The sequence below is a fragment of the Sander lucioperca genome, chromosome 5 (genome assembly GCF_008315115.2).
Source record: "Sander lucioperca isolate FBNREF2018 chromosome 5, SLUC_FBN_1.2, whole genome shotgun sequence".
Taxonomy (NCBI): domain Eukaryota; kingdom Metazoa; phylum Chordata; class Actinopteri; order Perciformes; family Percidae; genus Sander; species Sander lucioperca.
In genome coordinates this window covers 19,271,305-19,287,716 of record NC_050177.1, presented here as the reverse complement: position 1 = coordinate 19,287,716, position 16,412 = coordinate 19,271,305, and the positions used below count along the sequence as shown (strand labels likewise).

The 16,412-nt window shown below is 41.4% G+C and overlaps 1 protein-coding gene and 1 long non-coding RNA gene across 5 annotated transcripts in view; one reads left to right on the top strand and one right to left on the bottom strand.

Moving 5' to 3' along the window:
• The window catches only part of LOC116048418 (rho GTPase-activating protein 42), a 104,344-nt gene that overhangs the window by 57,431 nt on the left and 30,501 nt on the right, over window positions 1-16,412 (bottom strand). For all 4 annotated transcript variants that reach the window (XM_031297536.2, XM_031297535.2, XM_031297538.2 and 1 more), the window contains exon 3: window positions 14,489-14,550. In XM_031297536.2, coding sequence (XP_031153396.1) covers window positions 14,489-14,550 — 62 coding nt within the window. The remainder of the gene's footprint in view (window positions 1-14,488; window positions 14,551-16,412) is intronic.
• LOC116048420 lies at window positions 8,878-15,670 on the top strand. The gene is made up of 3 exons (XR_004104625.2): window positions 8,878-9,047; window positions 13,769-13,776; window positions 15,660-15,670. It is a non-coding gene; the product is annotated as an uncharacterized LOC116048420 (long non-coding RNA).

Below are 16,412 nucleotides of genomic sequence, written 5' to 3'. Positions count from 1 at the left end.
CACACACTTAGTGCGTTTCACTATCTTTGTGGGGACCTGTCATTGACATAATGCATTCCTTAGCCCCTTACCTTAACCTTAACCATCACAACTAAATGTCTAACCTTAACCCTTACCCTCACCCTAACCAATTCTAACCCTATTCCTAAAACCAAGTCTTAACCCTCAAACAGCCCTTTAAAGTTGTGGTGTCCAGCATTTTGGCCTCACAAAGCTGTCCCGGACCCCACAGGTATACTGTATTCACGGTTTTTGGACCCCATGAATGTAGTTAAACGAGAACACACACACACACACACACACACACACACACACACACACACACACACACACACACACACACACACACACACACACACACTTTCTACCATTCTGCTTTCAGCTCTGTGGCATAGACACATTATGTATAATTAAACATGTTTTAAAGGCTGTCAAAGAAAATGTAAACCAAAGGAAAACTCTCAACATGGGAAATAAATGCAACGCAGTGCAGCAAATCAGCACTTAAGGGACTGTGAGGGGGTTTTGTTGTTTATCTCATAGAAGAGCAGGAAAACCGGGACGGAATTACAACATGTATCTTGCATACATTACTGAGAAAAATGTAGATGCCACAGCTTGTTGAATACTGTCTAAGATTGGAGGGAACGCTCTAAAGAACAGAGAGTTTGCCATGCTTTTCCTTCTAAAACTTTAATAATGAAAAATAAGATTCTTAATTGTGACTTCATGTCATTCATATCAGACTCCTTAATGAGCTGAGAGTACATTGAACACAAAATACGTCTTTACTTTTTCTCGGTCTGCCATGCATGGCCAGGATCCTCGAGCAATTTAAAGAGTCATGTTCATTTTCAGGAATCCTTTTTGAACTTGCAATGAGGACTAGCTGAGGCTTTCTTTGTGTAAAAATACTCTCAACACACTCTGGCTAAAGCTAATATGGTAACACTCTTTTCCTGAAATACTGATCACATTACAAGAGCAGCAGAGGGCATAATAAAAGGCACACAGAAGGTCTCACCCTTTAAAAATACATAACCTACACTACAAGCTGGATATCTGCTTGGTGTAAGTCCTGGTCTATAAGTGACCATTTACTTTAAAGGTCCTATGACATGCTGCTTTTTGGATGCTTTTATATAGGCCTTAGTGGTCCCCTAATACTGTATCTGAAGTCTCTTTTATATAGACCTTAGTGGTCCCCTAATACTGTATCTGAAGTCTCTTTTATATAGGCCTTAGTGGTCCCCTAATACTGTATCTGAAGTCTCTTTGATATAGGCCTTAGTGGTCCCCTAATACTGTATCTGAAGTCTCTTTTATATAGACCCTAGTGGTCCCCTAGTACTGTATCTGAAGTCTCTTTTATATAGGCCTTAGTGGTCCCCTAATACTGTATCTGAAGTCTCTTTTATATAGGCCTTAGTGGTCCCCTAATACTGTATCTGAAGTCTCTTTTATATAGACCTTAGTGGTCCCCTAATACTGTATCTGAAGTCTCTTTTATATAGACCTTAGTGGTCCCCTAATACTGTATCTGAAGTCTCTTTTATATAGACCTTAGTGGTCCCCTAATACTGTATCTGAAGTCTCTTTTATATAGGCCTTAGTGGTCCCTATACTATATAATACTGTATCTGAAGTCTCTTTCCTGAAATTCAGCCTTGGTGCAGAATTACAGCCACTAGAGCCACTCCCACAATGAGCTTTCCTTAGTATGTGCCATTTCTGTGTCTGTAGCTTTAAATGCTATTGAGGAGGCGAGGGGGTGGGGCAAGGTGGAGGGTGGGGTGTGGCCTTGACCAGCTGCCATGCTTTGCTTGTTTTCAAGACATGATGTCTCTCTCTTTCTCATGGGCGGGCCAAATTCTCTGGGCGGGCAAAGCAGAAAAAGAGGAGGTAACCTTTCCCCTTATGACCTCATAAGGAGGAGATTCCAGATCGGCCCATCTGAGCTTTCATTTTCTCAAAGGCAGAGCAGGATACCCAAGGCTCGGTTTACACCTATCGCCATTTCTAGCCACTGGGGGACCATAGGCAGGCTGGGGGAACTCACTTTAATGTTAAAAAACCTAATTTTCAAGCCATGGGACCTTTAAGAATTACAACAATCACATTTTTATTTACATTTCTTTTAATTTAAATACAGTTTTATTTTTAAGCACATGACCGATAAATTCAATTTAATGCCATTGTTTACAAGTTAGATTTGCATGACATGGGGTAAGAGAAATTCCAAAAGAATAATAGCAGGCCTAGGAAACAAAAGTATATAATTTAAAGAAGAGCATGGAACAAAAAAATGAGATAGGAAGCTTTATGGCTAGCTACCTTAGCTAAATCAGCTGCAGCGCAGCGGACCACATACATATCCTCAAAAATGATTTCTTCTTTGTTTTTCAGGGGCAAATCTGTGGAATGATAACGTTTTATTTTTTTCCAATTTCCAAAGTCAGTCTAATGTTCAGCCCAGAGAACGGAGTCTTAATAGAGTTTGTGATGTCCAGTTTAATGGAATTTTAAATTGCCATGGTAGGGATAAGGATGAATTAATAATAATAATTGCAGTTTTCAATGCAGAGTCTATGTTAATTTATCCTCGACTACATGAAAGAGCATGTTTATGATTCATGATGGAGCTCAATTTCTGCCAAGGTGCCACTGTTGTGAAAACTGGGAATGAAATTGAGACAGAAATATGCTTGGTGTAAGTTCTGGTCTATGAGTGGGATTTCTGACCTTTTTCTTTAAGAATTAGAAAATTCACATGTTTATTTCAGCCTTCTACGTTCGAAAAGCTACGAAAAGTGAAGCACTTTAATTCGTATGATTTCCATGTTTTTTTTTTTTTTTTTTTTTCTGTATGCACCACATTGACTGATGCTGTATAAGAACGGGGCTGGCTGTTAAAACACAGGACTTTAATGCCAGGCAGCGGAGTTTGTTTCCCAGGGAAAACAAAAGTCGTTGTGTCCGAGCCCGGCCCGACACATTAACTGTAATTATGAGCCCGAGCCCGATTTAAAACCGACATTTTTTTAATACGTGGGCCGTTATAACTGACTTTCTCAACTACAATTCCGAGTTTGAACTGCAGAAATCTGTTTAGAAGGGTTATGCTTGGAGAAGTAACAAAAGAGGACACTGAAGGCTGATTATCATCGTTTTTTTGCTGTCATAGGCGAGCAGCATGCCGCACTTAATGCACTCGACAAAGCCAACACATATGTTGTCACTGCCCACGACTTGTTTAAAATGGTTCCATACCTCCGACTTTCCTCCAAACTTGCTCAAAGGTAGGCTAATTCTCCTGTTTTTATTTACATCTTCAATTGCTCCATGTTGCACTTAAGCTACACAATACAGCACAGCAGGCCCAGTGTGATGCGTGCGAGTGGAGGAGACGCTGCGCATGATTATGGCATAGCTTTCTCCCCACCCAATTAGGCTAATAAAGTAATGTTTAAAAAAACACAAATGCTTGATCAAGGGCCCGGCCCGGCCCGAGGATAGTGGCGGGAAATGTCGGCCAGTTCGGGCTCGGGCTCAGGCAGAGAATCTAAACTCTACTGACACACCAACCCGACGGCCGATCTTCGGCAGAAAAGGCAGTCGGACTGAGTGCCTCTCCGAGTTGGTCAAAAAAGTGCCTCGGAACACACCGAAGCGACGCCGACTTCAGCGTACGTTCTGCGCGTGCGCGAGACGTAATACGTTCGGAATACAATCTCGTATTTAAGAAAATAGTTCACCGAAACGTGTTTCTGAAAACATTTTAAGCGAGAAATAGGCCATGCAGTTGCTGAATCTGTCTTCATTTCAGATCGACAAAGGTCAGTTTAAAAGATTTTTGTCAGATTTTGAGAGACGTTAGTCACGCTCATCTCACTCGTTATTTCCGGGTTAGCACTCCACCAATCAATTGGTCAGTGAGTCCGACTGCCCGCCTTCCGATTCAACATGTCAAATCGGCCCAAATGAAGGCCGAGGGCTCCGACTGACGACGGCACGGAACACACCGAACAGACTTGAGTCACTGACCCCGCCAGACTGTCCGACGGCCGATAATCGGGTTGGTGTGTCAGCGCCTTTAGGAGTGTTTTAATCCAAACCACGATCTTTTTCCTAAACTTAACTAGTCGTTTCGGTGCCTAAATTTAACTCTCGTCACTGCATGACGCTCACTTTTTGTTGCCTAAACTTAACTGTAATGTCCACCGAAACGGCGCTCTGTACCCGGCTCACAGTCACCTATTCTTGGGTAACTGAACCACCTAACTACCGCTGACCTGACGGAGCACCATGTGGAGCACTGTAGCCAGCGTAGCAGAGCTCTATAGCGGCTAAACACATCTACTAACTGCTGCTGATACCACGAGCTGTGACAGAGGTCTGTAGCCGGCGGCAGGAAGCTCTGTACCGGCTTAAACAGCTAGCAACTGCCACTCGGCGTCATGGAGCTCTGTAGCCCGATGTCATGTGACCAGCCGGCGGTCTCCTAGTTTTCGTATGATATCATACATTTTAGTGTGCATACGTTTTCGTATGATATCATACGAACCCGCTCATGAGAGTATTTACATTTTTATTTTATTTAAGTACAACATTCATTTTAAGCACATGACCCATAAACACAATTTAATGTAATTGTTCACAGGATTTACATGACAGTAAGAATTATATGAGTTGGGATACAAAAAAAGAAGATTTTTGATGAATTGTTTCCCTTTCAATGAAATAACAACAACAACAACAACATCATCATCATCATCATCATCATCATAATCATCAACAACAACAACAGGAAAACACTCTCTGTTTTCCAGCGTAGCCATAAAAGGCTCCTTCCCAGGGGGCTACGATCATCACTCCGGAAGCCACAACATCAGGGCACTGCCCTTCCACTCCTAAATGCCATCCACGTTCAGCAGTGCTGAACCTGCTCAAACCATGCATAACCTAAACCACTTTCACTCTTTTTTTATGCTGCTGAAAGGGTTATCAGCAGGGGAATTATTGCAGAAATCATTTTTAAAAGATAGATTTTGGGAAGTCTTCCCATAGAAATAACACACTTGGGTAGGTGGTAAGCCAATCACAAAGTGCACAAGCAAAGAAAAGATTTCAGGGCTGGCCACCCGCCAAGCCAACAGAACAGACAATAAAACGCTTCATGCTTGACAAGGCCAACAGAAATTGGGCTACTGGCAGAGTCTATCCCATTCAGCCTAGTCAACATTCCACAAAGGACAGGAGGCTCCATTTGAGACATACAGGTTTCCTCTCCATCTGCTTTGAAATGTCTGGGTTTCAGTGACTCTTATCAGTCTGTGTCTTTCTATTTTTAGTTTGTAGATTCAGTCCAGATGTGAAATGGGAGTAAGGACAATGGAGGGAATCTGGGTTTGATTTCAGGATCTGCTGCTGAAAGTTAATACCCACTCAGTGTGAGTGTGACATGTTTCTTTTTTATCAATGCGTGGCTACAGCTGCCACATCTGTCTGCCGTAATCTATTAGCAGTTACAAACCTTACAAATAGAAACACAATCTGGGAGCCATTGCCGTAAAAGTATAGGCCTGTAAAGTCTGAGCTAGTATAATTCACAATATTTCATGTTTTGCAGAGAGTATACTTCCCTCGTTAAGATAGATTTCATACACTTGGTGAACATGTGTTGGTTTGAGATGCGCTAATTGAGTTTTGTAGACCAACTGATTTTTCAAATTACATAAAAGAGCCGAATAAAACCCTCCAGCCAACCAGATGAACACACGATGACAGCGTTGATCTGGAAAACATTTAAGGAATTTCCTCTTTGTGCTCTCTCATGTGACAGTGAACACTTTATCAAGGTGTTCAGTGCAAAGTGCTCTGACGATATTAAATAAGCTTGTCGTCTTCCATACCTTGACAGGGAACAATATTTGAGCCAATGACAGACAGACATGAATATGCGCATTTGGCACTCTCTCCCTGACAATCACACATACCTACTTTGTGTGCTGTCATCCCTGATTTTGTATCTGTGTAGCTCAGTATGTTTGGAAATGCCATAATATGTTACACTGATCAATGCATTCTCATGAACGGGTTCGTATGATATTGATTGATTGATGATATGGTTTAAAAACATATGACATATAACCAATTCCTGTGACATCCTACGTAATTACAGCGACCGTCGGCCGTTCATGTGACGGCCAGTCACCTGACGGCCAGTCACATGACTTTACAGTTGAGTTTAGCCGACAAAAGGTTACTGTGAGCTGGGTACAGAGCACTGAGTACAGAGCACCGGGTACAGAGCACCGAGTACAGGGCTCCGAGTACAGGGCTCCGAGTACAGAGCACCGAGTACAGGGCTCCGGGTACAGGGCACCGGGTACAGGGCTCCGAGTACAGAGCTCCGAGTACAGAGCACCGAGTACAGAGCAAAGAGTACAGGGCACCGAGTACAGAGCACCGAGTACAGAGGACCGAGTACAGGGCACCGAGTACAGAGCACCGAGTACAGAGCACCGAGTACAGAGCACCGAGTACAGGGCTCCAAGTACAGAGCACCGAGTACAGAGCACCGAGTACAGGGCTCAGAGTACAGAGCACTGAGTACAGGGCACCGAGTAGAGAGCACCGAGTACACACACCGAGTACAGGGCACTGAGTACAGAGCACCGAGTACAGAGGACCGAGTACAGAGCACCGAGTACAGGGGACCGAGTACAGGGCACCAAGTACAGAGCACCGAGTACAGAGCAACTAGTACAGAGCACCGAGTACAGGGCTCAGAGTACAGAGCACTGAGTACAGGGCACCGAGTAAAGGGCACCGAGTACAGGGCTCAGAGTACAGGGCACTGAGTACAGGGCTCAGAGTACAGAGCACTGAGTACAGGGCACCAGGTACAGGGCACTGAGAGGTGACGGTCCTTTCAGAGGCCGTTGCAGTTGAGTTTAGCCGACAAAAGGTGACTGTCCTGGGCGACGACAGTTAGGTTTAGGCACCATAACTAGTTAAGATTAGAAAAAAAGATTGTGGTGTGGATTAAAACACCGGCCAGTGCATCCCCCCCAAATATCTTTTAATAATTTCCTTAACATAATTACAGAAGTTTGCACCATAAATTGATGCAGAAAAGGCACAAATTGTTGCAGAAAAACTCACCAGTCTTGTATTTTCCCCGGGACATGAACTCCGCTCCCCCCTGCTTAAAAGCCCGGTGTTTAATGACCCACCCATCCACCCCGACCTCCTCCCTACGTGGACCAGAGCGGTCTCACACAGCAGCAGTCACTGTGGCGCATACAGTAATAAATATGTGGAAAACATACAAATTACAGTGCATTCATTTTTGTAGCGATATGTACGAATGGTTAATGAGAACAGGCTGCAATGATACAGCTGTCAGAAACCAGCATACAATATAATGCGTGTAAGAACTACTATTCACTTTCTAAATAAATGTCAGGCTGTAAAAAAATCAACATAAGTGTTTCTGCTAATGGTTCTTTGTAACTTTGTATTCTCTTTCGTGACTTTGCTGAGCTCGACTGCATTTTTATCAGATGTGATGAACAGTGTGCGGACATGACTCGCTGTTAGTGAAACACATGAATGCAAGTCATGAAAGGAAAGTTTTCACCAAAGATATAGCTATATATTCTTTTATTCCTCATGTGCTTTCGACTATTAGTTCCTTTGCCACCAACATGTCTTTGATAGTCAAACAGTGAATTATTCAACCGCTGTAGAACAATATAAATGTGGTCTATATATCTGGTAGCATAACATGGGCTATAATTCTTATTTATGACGTCTTTATGAGAACTACTGCATTTCCTTTGCATTTACTCTACAAAAGGGCGTGATTAAAAGACAAATCTGACATTATTTACTTCATCAGAGCATTGACAAACTCCTGAATTGCTGCTTGTCACACCAAACGGTGGCCATTTCAGCCTGCGACTTTATGATGAATCCATTTTGTCTTTTGCATAGAGAAAAAGAAAAACTATTTAGAGGACCTGACAGCTCTGGATCTTACTTGATGAACATGATCTATACAAGCTGTTTATCATAGTTCTTTGCCATCTGTAAATCAGAGGGTATGTGGACTGTAGTTAGGATGGTTGCTGCTGAGGGTTTGCAAAGCTCAGTCGGTGTATTTGTAATCCAGCAGTACATAGTAAAAGTCAATAGGACTATGTACACTACTTTAAGAATATGAATGAAGTAAATGCTCTGGACCCTTCAGTTTTCATTCAATCTAGAGGCATATACAGAGCTGTATTTCCCAATATTACAACTGAATTACTGCATAACTTGATGTTCAATACATTTCCAGGTAGCTATTATAGTATTTCAAAACCGTTGACTGAGCTTATAACCAGTGAAGTTAACGTCATACATGGGGTGAGAGAAATTCCAAAAGAATAAGGAAACAAATTCTATAATGGAAAGAAGACCATGACACAAAAAAGCAGGTTAGGAAGTTTTAAGCTACAGTACCTTAGCTAAATTAGCCATAGCACAGAGGACCACATATACTGTACCTATCCTGGGAAATGATTTCTTTGTTTTTCATGATGAATTTGTGAAATGATAAAGTTTTGTCCAATTGCCAAAGTCTGTCAAATTGGGGTGTCACGATTCTCCAGATCTACTGTTGGATTCAATTTTTGATTTTATCTCTTTTTCTCTCCAACAGTGACGGCGATGCCACAATAAGAGCCACTGGATGGCAGAAGGGTACATTGAAACAACAGTTTGAGTTTTGAGTTTGAGAACAGGTGCACGTTCCAACCATCTTGTAGGTGATTGGCTGGAACATGGTTTGTTGTATTTTGGTGCACAGCCTGTGCCCCTAGTGTTTGTTTGACGTTTACGAACCCTGTGTTGTCTCCCGAGACTGGGCTTTTTCACAGTGTATTCAGGGGGCAGGCAGCTAGAGGATCAAGGAGAGATACCTATGATTTGAGACAGAAATTAAATTGCGCTGAAACTATGCAGGAACTCATAGTGCACCTTTAACTTCATTTAATATTGTCTGTGGTGTTTTCTTTTGCGTGGTGCAAATGTTGCACCAAAACAAGTTCCTTCCTGAGACTTTTGTACAGAGGCACCGTCGCTGTGTCTGGAACTTAGCACCGCCCAAGACGATTGTGATTGGTTTAAAGTAGGGCTGTCAAAATAACGCATTCATTTCGATTAATCTGAGAAAAAATAATGCGTTAAAAAAAATAACACAGATCATTTCGGTGCCACTGATATGTCTGCGCTTCTCCCTGATGCTCTGAAAACGGACGTTACAGGCAACAGAAACATCGCTGCGCGTGATGCTAGTTAACACTATACTAGACAGCAGCTAACGCTAGCTAGTAGCTGGATTAAACACGGTTACAACGCTGACAGCTAACGCTAAACGGTGTAAACTGTGACTGTATTTTACTGTAGAGGATTCAACACTGGGATATATATAATCTGCAGCTGCTGTTGTCGGAAAAACACAGAGTGCGTTCAATGAAACTGGTAATTTACAGCCTCGTGGTGCATTTAAAGTTGTTGTTAAAGGCCCTTTTCCCATCTGGTGGTTGTTTTTCTCATTCAACAGCAATTTACTAGTGAAATAAGTTATTTTATTTATAGTTATTACATTATTATTAAATCATTTAATTTTGACTATATGGCCTAGCAATAAACAAGCCGTTCCTTAATGTTGCCTTAGTACCCTTCTTTTTTTTTCTTAAACTTACTTTCTTAAAAAGTACCGGTTAAGGCACCGGGCAAAAATTAAGTATGTAATTAATTAGATTAATTTTTTTAATCGATTGACAGCCCTAGTTTAAAGAAATGCAAACAACCAAGAGTGTTTTTTTTCTCCTATCCTAGAATGTATGTGTGGTGTAGCCAGACCTTACTCCACAGCGCTGTGGAGACCACACCGGTGACTTCAGGGAAGCAGGAGGATTTTCCAGTTCTGTTGTTTTCTCCGTCCTCTCCGGCAGTGGCCATTGTGTCCGGAAAAGTAAAGCTGCAGGCAACCGCTAAGCTAACGTCACCCTGTGTCTTTAGCTGCATGCTACCAGCCAGTAAGCTACACTGTGTATTTTTTATTTTATTTTTTTTCATGCGCAAGTAGGTGGGGGAGGGGGGGGTGCGAGAGAATAAAAAATACTGGAGGAATCGCCGATTCTGCTTTCGCGATAGTCGCAATCCAAAGCTCATTTCGACCGATCTTCGATTTGAAATCGAATTCGTGACACCCCCACTGTCCAATGTTTATCCTGATGCACAACAGCAGGACAGAGCTGGGCATCTGGATAGAGTTTCTTATTTCCACTTTGATTGAATTTTAAATTGTTACGATGGAGATAAGGACATTTAATGCAGTTTTCCATGCTGAGACTGTTTATTTAGCCTCGACTGCATAAAAGAGCATTTTTTGGATTATTCATGGTGGAGCTCAATTTATGCCAAGGTGGCACTGTTGTGAAAACCGTGGCTGAAATGGAGACATAGAAATATGCTTGGTGTGAGTCCTGGTCCTGGCAACCTGCCTAATCATCACTGAACTGGCTATACAAGGCCTTTTTTTTAAATAAAAATGAGCTTGAAAATGAAGTTAGAGCATTGTCAATCACAGTTTTACACCCCCAAGTGAAGTGAGTCATTAGCAGTTAACAGGTTATACAAGAGCAGCAAAGAAAGAAAGAAAGTTGCTTTCAGTTCACAGTTAGCACCACCTCAGTAATCTTCTTAGAAAACTATATCAAAAAGTCCTTTTTTATATATCATAGGGATTTAAAAAATATTACGTTTACATATGGCATTAGTTACGTTGCTGACACTTGTATCCCAAGAGATTTGAAATGTGTGCAAGTGGGGAATAAGCTTTTACTTCCTGCTTTACCAACATTACAATCAAGCAGCAGCTCAACGTGCAGGTATCAGAGGCGTGTTCCTGTGATCTGATGAGACAGGAGACTGCTAGGAGAAGAGAAAAGAGATGATGATGCAAAGAGGATGCCTTTCAAGCCAGTAGAGAGGGATACAGCATACCAGGGAGGGTATCTGTGCTATGAATAGGTTCTTGCTCATTACATCTATCACAGCTGAATGAAGTACTGCATCCTATAGCATCTGTGACTAGTCATGGGGATGTGTTGATTTATGAAGTTCATTTACAGTACTTTGCAATCGCGCGTTTTGTTGTAGTCTTAAGGGTTGTTCCTTCTTCACAGCTGTGATGTACTGTAATTTCATCTCTGTTGGCAGTTCAGCCGTGTCGCTGCCTGTCATCTGGATTTGTTTTGGTTTCTTTGAACCTTTTGAAATTAGATGCTTTAGAAGAACTGCAAACACCTGCATTAATATGTATTTGTCGCCTTTCTGGCTTTCTATTATTTGTGAATACAAATGCCGTAAACACGTCACGCTGTAACACAGTGTTCCCTCTCTGTGCCATGGAGATTTCAGACCCCAAAATATGTACTGGATGCATTCACCTTCGTGACATGCACTAAAAAAAAAAATAAACAGGCTGCTTTTAAAACATTCATTGTAGCTAAATCTGCCCTGATCATCCTCGGCAGCCATCAAATGACCATCACTACACCAGAAAAATGAAAAATGATTCGGTTTTATTTTACAGATTATTCCTGTATTCTTACAACACAAAGAACAAATTGGTAACTGCGAATAACACACACACACACACACACACACACACATTTGTTCTCACATAAAAAGACTGTTTGAATGCATTCACAAATGTATAACTATTTCACAAATATGAATGTTTTATTTAATAGATTAAACTGTTAAATTCAAGTTTAATAATGTAAATACATTTCTTTAATCAGATCAAATTAGTGAACAGAGAAAATTTGTGTAATTATCTTTCATTAAAGATTTAAAAGCAAGGGCGCCTGGGTAGCTCACCTGGTAGAGCGGGCGCCCGTATATAGAGGTTTACTCCTCAACGCAGCGGCCACAGGTTCGACTCCGACCAGCAGCCCTTTGCTGCATGTCATTCCCCATCTATCTCCCCTTTCGTGATTCCACTGTCCTATCAAATAAAGGCCTAAAATGGCCAAAATAAAATAAAAAAGATTGAAAAGCTACAAACAGTATTTTTATTATGGAAAACTACTGTATTTTTTACAAGAAAGTTATTTTTCCGATATTTCTTTTGGCGCCCCAGCTACCGGAATAGTACGGTATTCATACAGTTTTTGTTTTTAACAGTGCAGAGTCACGACCATATGAGTCTAGTTTGGACCATTGGCAGTGAGAGCCAACCAGCCCTATGTATGTCACATCCTGATTTTTCACCTTCCTGGAGGAAATATTTCCAAGCTCTGCATAATTGCTAAATTATCCAGATATTACCGGTTCAGACTGACATGGGTGTTACAACCTATGCATCATCTGCAGCAATTAAATAATTTACAGATCAAAGTTTGGGGGGAAAATAACACGCTCTATAGGCCATATGAATTTATGAGCGGTGCGTTTATGCTTGTCAAATTGATTAGGATGACACGATATTCCATAAAGCTACATGGCCTGCATGGAGGTGACCCACATCTTCAAAGGGCAACTCTTTCCATCATAAAATGAAGCTGCACTTTGAATGTCAGCAGGGAAACGCTCACATAAATTTGAAACTTTACATGAACATCTATAGGATGAGCATATGTTTTAGCTGCCATTACTGTAAAATCTATACAATGCAATAGTGAAGCAGAGGTACAGTATGTGTGTGCATCCATATGGAAATGATGCACAGTGCCAGAGTCCTTGAATCACATTATTGTCACATTCTTAGAATTACTTTACTTAATACTAAGGCCTCCTGCACACTGCCTGTGTGGCGTGAGCGTGTCAGCTGCGTGGCGTGTCTGTTTTTATTTCGGCTACCACATTAACAGGTTAGAGCGTGCACACTGCCTGCGTGACATGCACGTCTCAGGTGCGGCTTGAGCCGCGCCGAAAACGGCGCATGCTAGAAATAGGACTGACGTCATTTTTCAAGTGACACGCAAGCTTGTTGGAAGCGTTTCCAGGCAAAAATAGAATACAAAAAGATGTTTATATGTCATTTTGACACAAATACATTTAATAAATGACATTTTGATGCTTGAAAGTCTCTAGGTTTTGACATAAATGCAGATATAAATGTAATAAAAAAAAATTAATAATAATTATCAATTTTCAAATACTGCAGCTGTCAATACAGAACGAAATATGCTGTAGCCTATTTTGCCGTCAATACTGCCGATGATGTCTTTGCTGTAATCAAATCAGTATATTTTTATGTTTATGGGAAACATACATGTGTACAGACGAGGCTAGCAGCAGCAGCAGCGCCGCGTCAGACACGTTTCTGGTGTGCAAAGACACAAAACGCCACGCAGCCGCCACGCAACTGACACGCAACAGAAACGCCACGCTCACGCCACACAGGCAGTGTGCAGGAGGCCTAAGACAACTATGGAGTTCAAAACACATCTCCACAAAAAAATTTAATCCACATCTTCAACTCAAATGTCAATCAGTTTGATTTTACAGGGCAAAAAACTTGCAAGAACCACAAAAGCAACAAGCAATGAACTCCAAACCGTCATAAACAGATGCTTACGAAAGATCTACTGGTCAAACACAAAAACTAATGAAGAGCTCTGGAAACACAAATCAAACGCAGGAAATGGGGCTGGATTGGGCATACCCTGAGGAAACCCCCCTCCGTGTGTACGTTCAAAAGTTGTTTTAGTCGTGAAACAGAAAACTCAGATTGGACAGATAGTCTAGCTAGCTGTCTGGATTTACCCTGCAGAGATCTGAGGAGCAGTTAACCATAGTCCTCAGAAATCCACCGGAGTTTAGAATGCCAACACAAAGAAAGCCGAAGGGAAGGGACATCTGACCGAAATGAGGGACATCCGGGGGAATTACTGGCGGCACCTGAACAATCCGGGAAATGAAACTACATTTCCCTAAAGAGCAAAATGGGTTAAATTATATCAACATCTATAGCACGAGCCTGTGTTTTAGCAGCTACAACTTTAAATTTTCATATTCTTAGAATTACTTTAAACTTCAGTGTTTGTCCTAAAAAGCTCCATCTGTGCTCTCCATCTAAAGTGTTATTCCAAACCACTGTAAATATTTGCGGTACCAAACACTCACACCTTTAGATGAAAAATAAAATTAAAATAAAAGTGGCTGTAAAAAGTCTGCTCTTTCTCGGAGTCCTAATGAAAATGTCTCAGGTTGTTACAAAACCTATGGCTGCAAACCTGCAGCTGATCACATTTACATATCAGACTCGGTAAATCAGATGCACAGCTGAAGTATGTGGAATAAAGTAATTCCTGTGTAGCACAGAGTGTTAAAGTCAGACAGGCATGTGTTCTTCCTCTCTTTGTTTCCTACATTTACAAAATCATCTATAAAATCAAAATATCAAAAGTTGCATTCTTACCAAGCGTCTTCTTTCTTCTTCTACAGTGGTCAACAGCTGGGAGAACTCTTTGAATGACTGGGCTGAAATACAAAAAAAAAAAAAAAAAAAGATAATTTCATATCATTAAGCATTAAAAAAAAAAAATAATGTAAATGAGATCGTATTAAAGGTGAAATATGTTTGGTCAATGAATGCATCAACATGAATGAAACATCCTGCACAATATGTTCACCATTGAGTAAGTACGTACACAGTGATCCACTGTGTTGTTATGTTCAGATGATGAAAAAAAAAAAGGATATTTTAACACAGTGGCTCAGTCGTTAAACATCAGATGTTCATGGCACCCTACAAGCATTGTAGGTGCTAAAATGTTTATTTGCACTGCAGATTCAGAGCTTTCAGTGCAGCACATTTTAGAACCTAATAAAAGCATGCAGCTGTCCAATTTAAAAGCAAGACTTGCTGTAAAAAAAAAAAAAGCAATACTTCAATTGAATGGAACCCACTGATTGCTTCCCTTTATTTTCTTCCCCTGCTAGGCTTTACAATACACCCTCTCAATGTAGGAGTAACTGATGGGGTCCAGATATGTTCACGCCATCTGGGCTATACTTTAGCAGCTTATATTACATTCTACAGGGCCGGATGAATTCCACATACAATACATTGAATCTTATCTGCCAGAGAATTGTGCCTTGATAGCTTCACAGCTTCATTAAATAGAGGGCCAGATACAGTGTGGCCTCTGTTGGTCAGCCCCGTGTCACCCCGCGTCCAGCCATTTAGCAGCGGTCGAGTTGCTCTGCTTGCCAACACAGTAACATCATAATCAGCGGCGACGGCCTGGCATGGGGACCCATGCATCATCTTAGACACTTTGGTCTATTTACACACCAAAGCTTTTAAAGACCAGGGAGCAATGATTTTGTGCCAGTGACCCTACAGGCAAGCTGGTCTCCTATTAACGCCACTAGCTCCTTTATCAACAGCACAAACCTCTCAGGGGGTAAAGGGCACAGCTGGAGCCGTTGATGGGACAAGATTAGACTCCGACGAAAGGAAATGGGAGTCAAAGCGAGGTTACAGCTTGCATATCATTCACTGGTAAATGGAGGAAAGGCAATAGACCTGATGAATCACTGAAGGAAATAAAACCTCAAGAGTGGAAGCTTATACGGAAATAAAGAGTACTGTACTGTACAATTTTCTGCCTATTATAAGAGGATTTTCTAATAATCAATTGGATGGGTTTAAATGGGGCCTTTCTGCTTGATATTTAACTTTTCAGATCTAGATCTAGACCTCATCTAACTTGTTCCACCACAGAAGGCTCTGAACAGCTCTTGGACACTAAAGGATTGACCTTCTGAGAGAAGGGAATGTAACTTTTCGAAAAATCTAAATTTCTATTGCCACATCAATCTTTTGGCCCCATTGATTTCTGGATAACTGGCATGGAATGTGAATGTCACTGCAGGAAGTCATAGCGTGAAATCAATAAAAGGTCAGGTGAACCCGTCTGGCAGCACATACAGGATGGTGGATGTTGTGTGGGGAAGTTGGGAGCATCAAAGTGAACTATACCGATATTGCATCAAGATCATGGCTGGCATTCACGCAAGGGTCTAGCTATGTCAGTTAGAAAGCTCAGTTTTCATTGATGACTAGATTGATTTCAACAGGCTGTTTCACTCTTTCCTCAAATAGTAATCATGGCTGAGATGGTGGGTGAACACGGCAGTATGGTATGAGGAATTCATTTCTCTTTAAGAAAAATATTGAACACTTGGTTTCTTGCCCGATAATTGGACTAAATGTGTTATTTTGCTTGTGTAAGCATTGAGTTTGTGGCTTGTGGATGCAAGGAATTAAACGTTTTGCAGAATATGACATTGTGTTTAGTGTTATTTCCCATATTCCAGGGTTTTTCCAACCATTA